An 8,840-nucleotide genomic window follows, 5' to 3' on the forward strand; every position below is an offset into this window, starting at 1 on the left:
GAGAACGGGGTCTACTGGGAGGAGTGCTATTGTGCCCAGGATGGCTGCAACCATGCGGCGAAATCTGTCACCATTTCAGCTGTGAGCCTTGTGTGCCTTATAGGTTTAAGTTTTATGTTCAGACAAATGTTCGCCTAACGGTTTCTCTGTTAAGTACAAACAGCACAAACTGAAAGCCAACAAAATCCATTCCATTTTATCTGATAGAACGACAACTCAGGGAAATTTTACCCGTTGTTTATACACACCTGACTCCGTCCAGAGTATTTTGTTTAAAGAGTGATTGATTGATTGAGTGACGAATGATTGATTGGGTTGTTAGTTGATGGAATGATTGATTGAATAATTGGGTTGATTAATTTATTGATAGTTGATTGAATGACTGATAGATTAATTGATTGGTTGAGATGATTGTTGGTTGAGTGATTAATTGATCGGGTTGATTGCTTGGCTTGATCGATTGTTTGAATGATTCATTGATTGATTGATAAATTAATTAAAATGGTTGATTGATTGATTGTGTCTATTGGTTGATTGAACGATTGATATATTGATTGGGTTGATTAATTGATTGATTAGTTGGTTTGATTGATTGATTCATTGCGTTTGTTGATTGAGACCCCCCCTCTCCCACAAGTGCTTACGTAATTAGTGAACGGCGCCTATCATAAACAAAATCATTCGAATACTTAAGAAATAAAAAATGATGTTCTCCTCACCAAAATAATAGTGTTAACAGGATATTTTATTCATTTGAATTTAAAATTAAATAAAACGAGCTTGAAGCCAAACATAAATTATACTCAAATAAATAAGATTAATTCTAAATTATAATGAATTTGGATGAATTGATAAAATAATTCAAAATAAAACTTATATTTAATTGAAATTGTCTAAATATGGGTAATATTAAATATAAATATATAAATTTGAAAAAAAAATCAAGAAAAATAAAAAATATTTTAAAAAATATATAAATATCAAACAATAATTTTATTGTTGTTAATACGCATGTTCTACATATTCATTGAATAGAGCGAGTTATTTTGTTGATTGATGATTGGCTATTACTGCATGGGAGACTCATCATTAATGGCAATACAGGATCTGATGGTATCAATGTCAGGCGAACTGGAATATCCTTCAGTTCCTTAGTTGGAAGATCAATCGCAGCAAGCGCCGAATCACGTAAACTGACAATAAAAGGATCACCAGGATCCAATAATATATAATATATAGTGACAGCTTGACCCATGATGGCTGCGCCGGATAGTGCCGGATGTTATTCGATCGATCGGTCAAACCGTTGCGACCGGCCGCACCAAGACCTGGAAAATATAATCAAATCGTCAATGAATTATTGGCAGTGGTTGATATTCTACCCGCCGCGGCCACATCCAAGCGCTTTAGTATATGCGCAAAATAGCTAGCATGAGTTAACCGCCAGAAATTTGTATGGCGAAAGACATCTAACGCGGGTTTTCTCGAAACTAGAAACTTTTCATGAAAAAATATTTGGTACCGGTTATGTAGGAAGGTGTCCGCTACTACGCCTACCAAATATTTTTTTTGATAAAGGTGCTTAATTTTGAGAAATCGAACCTTAGATGCCTTTCGCCATAATGGTTTTAGAAAGTTAACTCCTAGTGTGCCGCTGTAAGCACGCTCAAAGCAGGCGATTCATTATGCTATCTAATAATTAAATTTCAAATATCTAAATAACCTATCAAACTTCAAAGTCTGCGATAGCAACATCAAATACCAGCCCTTGATGCAAAACGGAATATCAGCCTCCCCTTTCGCGTCTCGTTACATTTCCATCTTGCGATTTCTACATCTTGAACGGCCCGTTGTATGATTTTGTCTCCTTTTCCAGTTTATTCGATCATTAAATAGATCGATCACCATTCACCATCACCATTCAGGTCACCATTATACAGTCACTTCCACGAGGATGATCCGGTTACGACAAGTGAGGCAGCATGTAAATAGTATCGAGTATCGAGAAGATCTCTATGTTGGAGTTGCCGGAAAAGTGATTTTTTCTACGACTGGTTGAAGCTTTTAGCAACACAACGTACAACTTTATCGGCCTTCGGAGTTTTGCAGTATACTAATGTGCTGGGTCTTTGGCTGCACACGCACAGAAGCGGTCGTCCGAATTCCACGTTGTGAGATGAGAAAATGGCTTCTGCTGTGGAATGTACGCTAATCTAGAATCCGTTGTGGATTGTAACGAAGAACTGTGCATGACCACCGCTTGGAATTCTGTGACAAAAAAAATATTATTAATTTTGAGATAGCGGTAGTGTATCATAATTGAGTTTTACCTGTGAATATGTCGAGTGCGTTGGTACAGGTTGTCTTCTGCAAATATCGAAAATCCGGAAGCCCAGTAGAGGGGTTGGGAGGACTGCTGTGCTTCTTCGTGCATTCTCCGAAAATATTCAATACACACGAGAGTACACTTTGTACGGTACTAGCATGCGCCCTGCACCCCTGCACTATCCTGGCAACCTCCAGCTGCGGAATTATGAAGTTTAAAATTTTACCGTTTTGGTGATTTAACTGACCGACCGGTTTTTCTGAATGCTGAAAGACAATCATTCAAGCTCTTTAGTCTGAAACAAGCAATAAATATAAATGAAAGAATGCTTCGAGATTCATTGGTATATGGAGAATGACTGTTTGGGCCTACGTGTCCCCAGCGTTCATGACTCAGTCGTATTCAAATCAAATAACGATGGGCGGAAATAGCGGTGGTGCCCAAATAGTCTCTCATTAGATAATAAATCAAAGGTATTACTTACCAGAAACGAGAATAGCACGGGCGTTTTTTTTGCACTCAGCTGCTCCACTTATCATCATAGACAAGGATTGCACGGATATTTAGATTTCAGCAGCAAGTGTTACTGGTACCTACGTTTGATATCGGGTGCAGGAAGATGTGACGGAGGGTTGGTGACATCAGAGCCAGTGAGGACCAGCTCGTGCGACTGCTGATCGACTAACGGATAATGTAAATATGATGGTGTTTTGTGTTGAAGCAACATGTTGAAGCAACATTCCGGTGTTCCCTGATAAATATGAGGCAAATAGCACTCGCTCGATAACTATGGACGCTGTTGTGATGGGAAATACTCCGACAAGTGTAGTTCGTCTGCTGACGGTTGTGGTGCCAGTACAAATCATATTATGAAATTAACGCAGTGGGTTGATCAATAACTGTTTTCTTGGTTCCGGGTAAACCGTCATATCATGATTGACTTCCATAACCTCCTCCTCAACAGTGCTCAAAAGAGCAACTTCCACCCGATGTATTTAAAATGTGGAGACCGATCCGTCTCAACGTCTCCGTCTCGGACTTTTAGTACCGGCTATTTCTTCTCAGTTAGCGGAAGGGTTTTCTAATTTCCTGCTTTCGGTGCTGGAAGATCCGAATCGTGTCTTAAGACGAGTATCGGAAGAACTTGTTTCCGGATGTCGTTGTCGTATGTTGCGGATTTTCCTTGTTGTCGGATGTTCCCCGATTTTCAACACCCTGCACTAACAGTAGCATGTTTAAACTTCACTTTAAACAAACCTTCACCGGAAGCCTCGCCGGAAGCAAACAGCGGAAAATAACGAAAGATCCTTGGTGCAATCCATCGTCTCCATTTTCAATCTATAAATTTTTTTAAAATATAGAAATTTTAAAAATAATGAACATAACAAATCAAGACAAAATTTTCAAAACGACTTATCTGCTTTTGTAATCAAACATTCAAACGACGATTTGACGAATCTGATAGCTCTCCCACGCAAACCAACACCATCAATAGGTAGCGGAATCCTTCCCCTACCTATTGATGGTGTAGGTTTGCGTGGGTGAGCTATCAGATTCGTCAAATCGTCGTTTGAATCTTTGTTTACAAAAGAAGATAAGTCGTTTTGAAAATTTTGTCTTGAAATGATACTTTCAGCAAAATATTCTACTTACCTACAATAAAACACAAAAGATAAAGATATTTAAGAGCATCTCCACGGGAGTCACCATCTGGGTCCCTATCGCTATTTCCGGGCCCTATATAGCGACCCACTTCTACACCGGTAGTATCTAAACGGGAATGTAAAATGAGAACGCAACTCAAAATTAGCCGTGAGTTTCCAAATTTAGCGCCCCATACTGGGTTGCTAAATTTCTATACAGGGTTGCTATTCTGTGAAACGTCACTTTAGTATTGATAAAAATTGCAGAAAATCTGTTTTTCTTTTTCAGAACAATTTCGGCGAATATAATCAAATAGGAAGGGAAATAGAAGTAACTACAGTAATAGATCAGCTCGATACACACCGGCGCCCGCTAGAGCCCACACTATTGATGGATTTTCTGTGAAAGAAAATCTGTTTTTTTTGCAAGTTATTCAAGGAGGAGGTCTTTCAGGAATCCCTCAAAAGAGAACTCAGAAGGTTCTTTTAGTAATTGTTTAGTATGTTCTTCAAGGAGTTCCTCAGGAAAATCTCCCGCAAGTTTCGCTTTTCTGTCGTTCATCATAGGGGAACTGTTCCGATCTCGATCGGAAAAAAATCACAAATATGAGAAATTAATCAAATACCTTTCCAGTGCTTTGTTTTTGATGGGATGAACATCGGAACCATGAGATGAAATCCACGAGCAGTTCCCCTATATGATTTGCTTTGGAAATTCAACTAGGGTCATTGAGTTCCTTTAAGAATTTTTAGCAGTTCCCCCAGAATAGTTTTAGGATTTCTTCCAGAATCTTTTGGATTTTTTGTATTGGAATTGCCCTATTATCTCTTTTGTGGTTTCAAACAACTTTGTAAGATAATTTGCAGGATTATTTCGGAAGTTGTTTCGAGGTTAATTTCCAGCAGGAAGGAAATCCAGTACAAAATAAAAAAAACTTGTTATATAATATTTAAGTATGTACTATGAGGGGTCTTCAGTTAGCTTTGCGAGCAAAAGCGTATTTTTAATCCCAGTTGCCCTCCGGAGATGGCAAGTTTTATTCCCGATTCAGTCAAGGATGTTTTTGAGTGGGCATAGTGTATCCATTGTGTTTGTTATTCAAAATACATACTCATGCGAAAGCGGGCATAGAAAAACTTTCAATTAATAACTAAGGAAATGCTAATAAAATACTAAGTTGAGCAGCTAGCCCAGTTCCAGCTGAAATGTAGAGCCATTGAAAAAGAAGATGACTACTTTTAGCAACGCCCGGTGAGAACTCAATATGTTTTTGAAGTCGCTATACCTAAAATAGAAACCACCGGTGGGAACATGGGGCGCTATCCTAAAATAGCACTCGGGAAGGAGCGCTATTATAAGAATAGCGATGAGGACTCCCGTGGAGGTGCTCTAAGGGATTCTCTATGAAAAAGCAAACTATTCCAAATGAAGAAAAAAATTATTATAATTTTTTTTCACCGGTAAATCACAGGTAAATGTCATTTTTCTCAGATTATAGGTAAAGTTTAACAATTTTCTTGGTATATTTCACCCATATTATTAGTAATGCATAATCAACTCAAATATGGGTGATTCAAGTACCTATTTATAGGTAAAGTGATCTACGTCTCGCAATACAGATGGAAACAAAATTTGCTATGTATAAAACTATGATTCTTCCGATGGTCCTTATGAAGGCTCATCTACAATGGTGAATGCAGCGGTGCGTTTTGGCTAAAAATAGATGGGTTAACTTGCAAAATGCGCCGCTGCGCTCCCTATTGTAGATGATCTTCTATGGGTCCGAAGCGTGGACGTTGAAAAAATCATTTCAGAGTTTATGAGCTGCGTAGAATATTTGTTAGGATGCTACAGAAAATTGTGTGTGGCATTAACCCATACAGCACAAGATATATTAGACAGCCTTCAAGAAAGAGCCGAAAACCAGTTAGGGCCCACGATGCCCACGTAGCGTTTTTTCAAGCTGCGTGTACACCGCGTCCACTCAGCTTCAAATGTAGTCGTGCACACGTATATGTGTGCATTACTCAATTTGATGCTGGGTACCTTACGTGACGCGGCGTGCACGCAGCTTGAAAACCGCTACGTGGACATTGGGCCTTAAAAGTCGTCGTATCCGTGGAGTGCACACAATGGCACGATCGGAACTCGAGAATGGTATTTATGTAGGTAGTAGTCAGTACTGTATCAATGAAGTACAAAGTATTTAACTTACCATAATCTATTTGTTCTTCAACAACACCAGTATCAACGGTCATGTCGCTGCTTAAAAGTTCGATGTACTGTGACTCGTAATCCAATACGTTGTCCTCCACTGCGGTGGGGTTCAGCGTTTTGATAGTGGGAACCGCATGCTTTTGTAATCTAATTTTCATAGAATTAGAAAATGTTGAGTAAAACAAAAAAAAAACACGTACCACCAAATATTTTACTCACCCTAAAGATACGATCAATGGATTCTTAAATGCTGCCCTCTCAAAGTGCTTTGAGCATACATGCCGGAACTTGAACACATCCTTGCTTTGTCCTGCTTCACGCATTTCCACCTGATCACAGAAATGAAGCCACTGCGTTAACCTTTAAAAAATAAATACACTGAAATTAATCCACACGCTTAAATATCATTTCGTAGCACAATAAATCATTTTTTCTATGAAATATAGACGAATTCAAGAAGTAAAAAGAAAAAAAAACATGCAATGGTGAGAAACAACAAAATCCTTCATGTTGAAGTATACGGCGGCGATTTGAAATTTACGAAACGAATTGTAATTAAAAACGAATGAATTTAATACTAATGACACACTGGTGGTATAAAGTACCATGGTACAATAATCTTGAAATGAGTACCATATCAATTATTGTCTTAATCAAAGATAGTCTTGGAATATTTTTTCTTGTACTCTTGTACCATGGTACAAGTACCACAGGTGTGTCCTTAGTATAAATAACGAGAAAAATGGAATCAGCGGAAAAAGTCAATGTTTACGTTTGAAACTTTCACTCTTATGAAACAACAATGTCGTATCTTTCCATGACGTTGGCCTCAAATTTTCTTAACTGCTTAATATTTGGTGCTCTCAGATACATATTCAATTACAGAGTACTTACGTGCCAGGATCGTTCGGAAATCCGTAAAATGAAACCGTATCTCCGGTTCGGCTTCCGCAGCCGTGCACCACACATTTTTTGCCAATTTTTCGGTGACGATGACAAGAGCGAACAGCGAACCAGGTTCCGGTCAAATAAATCCTCTCCGATTTTTTATAATGGAAGCGGCTCTCATTTACTACACCCCGCACAAAGAAACATATCAATTTTGATACGGATTAATATTTATTTATGCGTCGATTCAAAACCGAAACGACGACGCAAGGTGAGGGAGAAAAACAATCAGACAAACTGTCAAAACGTCGAGAGGGGTAAGTCAGCGCTCGTAAAATATTTATGTAATTCGTCACCCACGAGGGGTATTTTCTTCAAAATGAAGAAGAAGACATGGTGCCCGATATTCTGATGGCTTTGTACCGGACATTTAGGTCTATGTATTCGTCAATGGTGTATCCATTGTACTTGCCACACAAGATAAATACTCATGCAATGGCGGGCATAGAAAAGCTTTCAACTAGTAACTGAGGAAATGCTAATAGAATACTAAGTTGAAAAGCAGGCCAAGTTCCAGTTGGAATGAAGAGCCATTGAAGAAGAATATCCGATCTTCTTCACATCACTAGAGTGACACTCGCCTTAGTGCACTCTCAAGCGCAGAATAGGAGATCGTCAGTTGCGTTCTAGCAAAAATTCCGCTTGAGGCCCTTCCTAAATATTTTAACAACAGCCACTACACCTGACGGTATAATTGGTGGTGTTGCTGCGTGTTTGTATCAATGTAATATTGCATATACACTAGTGACATCTGCTGTTCGATATTGTAAGCTTTCAATGTTCCTTCCACACACACGAGGTGGAGAACAGTCTTGAAGAAATTGAAAGTATACAGCTAGAATTTAGTATGGAGGTACAATGAAATCTCTTTTATTGTTTAGAACTGTAAAACAAGTCGTGAGAACAAAAAATCTAAAAAATATTTGTTGCTTTTTGACCTAGGTTTCATATTGATGCGATGCGTAGTTAATGAGAACGGATGATTTGTCCATACAGGGAAATTTATTTTACTTTAAATGTTGTGGCGCCATCTCGTTCAAACAGCACCTTTGTCTTTGCCTTATTGTTCACGCACATCACGCACGAATAGTTTGCAGACGGCAGAATGTGTTCCGAAAGTTTGAATCTTCCAACCGCGATCGAAACACTTGAACGAATAGTCACTATTCCGTCCATCCAAATACCGTCGCAATTATCAATCTGCGTGATTTATCATTTCCACGGCAAAACTGTCAAAACGCAGGCAAACGTATCCATTCTGCTCAGCTCTTTACAAAGTAGTGCCCCGGGCCCCCACAAATCTTATGTATTAAAACCAACCTTTTTGTACATTTTGGGGCCCCCAAGCTGTCGGCCCCGGGGCCCCCTTCCGGCTAAATCCGGCCCTGCTAAAATGTATGGGAAAATCAGGTATTTCGCAAATTTATGGAAAATGGGATTGGTTTAGCTGAAGTAGGGATCAGAAATGAAGTATGCACTGCACTTAGTTTGCACTGATGAGTAGTTTTATAGTGATGAAATTTCGATTTTACTACCACTGAATCAACGCCATCTCATGCATTGAACGTTTTGACTGGTAGGCACCTTATTGGATGGCAGCCACAAACTTGCTTATTATTGCACTGCCGCGTGAATCACATTCCGGTATAAAATGCCTTTGATCCGGCTCGAAGGACCAAATGTTCACGATACTCGCCGTACCGTC

At 39.0% G+C, this 8,840-nt stretch overlaps 1 protein-coding gene across 7 annotated transcripts; it reads right to left on the reverse strand.

Moving 5' to 3' along the window:
- Positions 1–1,733: 1,733 nt before the first annotated feature.
- On the reverse strand, positions 1,734–7,442 carry LOC134215444 (uncharacterized). 7 transcript variants are annotated; one of them, XR_009980168.1, is made up of 6 exons: positions 7,082–7,439; positions 6,407–6,547; positions 6,186–6,334; positions 2,331–2,592; positions 2,082–2,268; positions 1,734–2,013 (listed from the first exon to the last, which is right to left on the reverse strand). XR_009980168.1 is itself a non-coding variant. In XM_062694631.1 (5 exons), the coding sequence occupies exons 2-5, from the start codon at positions 6,508–6,510 to the stop codon at positions 3,660–3,662; spliced, it is 375 nt and encodes a 124-aa protein (XP_062550615.1). In that variant the 5' UTR covers positions 6,511–6,547; positions 7,082–7,442; the 3' UTR covers positions 3,084–3,659. The 7 variants fall into 7 exon arrangements, 2 of the variants coding, with proteins under 2 accessions (XP_062550615.1, XP_062550616.1); XR_009980164.1 differs by having other exon boundaries at positions 1,734–2,268; positions 7,082–7,440; XR_009980165.1 differs by having other exon boundaries at positions 1,734–2,268; positions 2,331–2,523.
- Between the last annotated feature and the right edge of the window lie 1,398 nt (positions 7,443–8,840).

This window comes from Armigeres subalbatus, chromosome 2 (genome assembly GCF_024139115.2).
Source record: "Armigeres subalbatus isolate Guangzhou_Male chromosome 2, GZ_Asu_2, whole genome shotgun sequence".
NCBI classification, from domain to species: Eukaryota; Metazoa; Arthropoda; class Insecta; order Diptera; family Culicidae; genus Armigeres; species Armigeres subalbatus.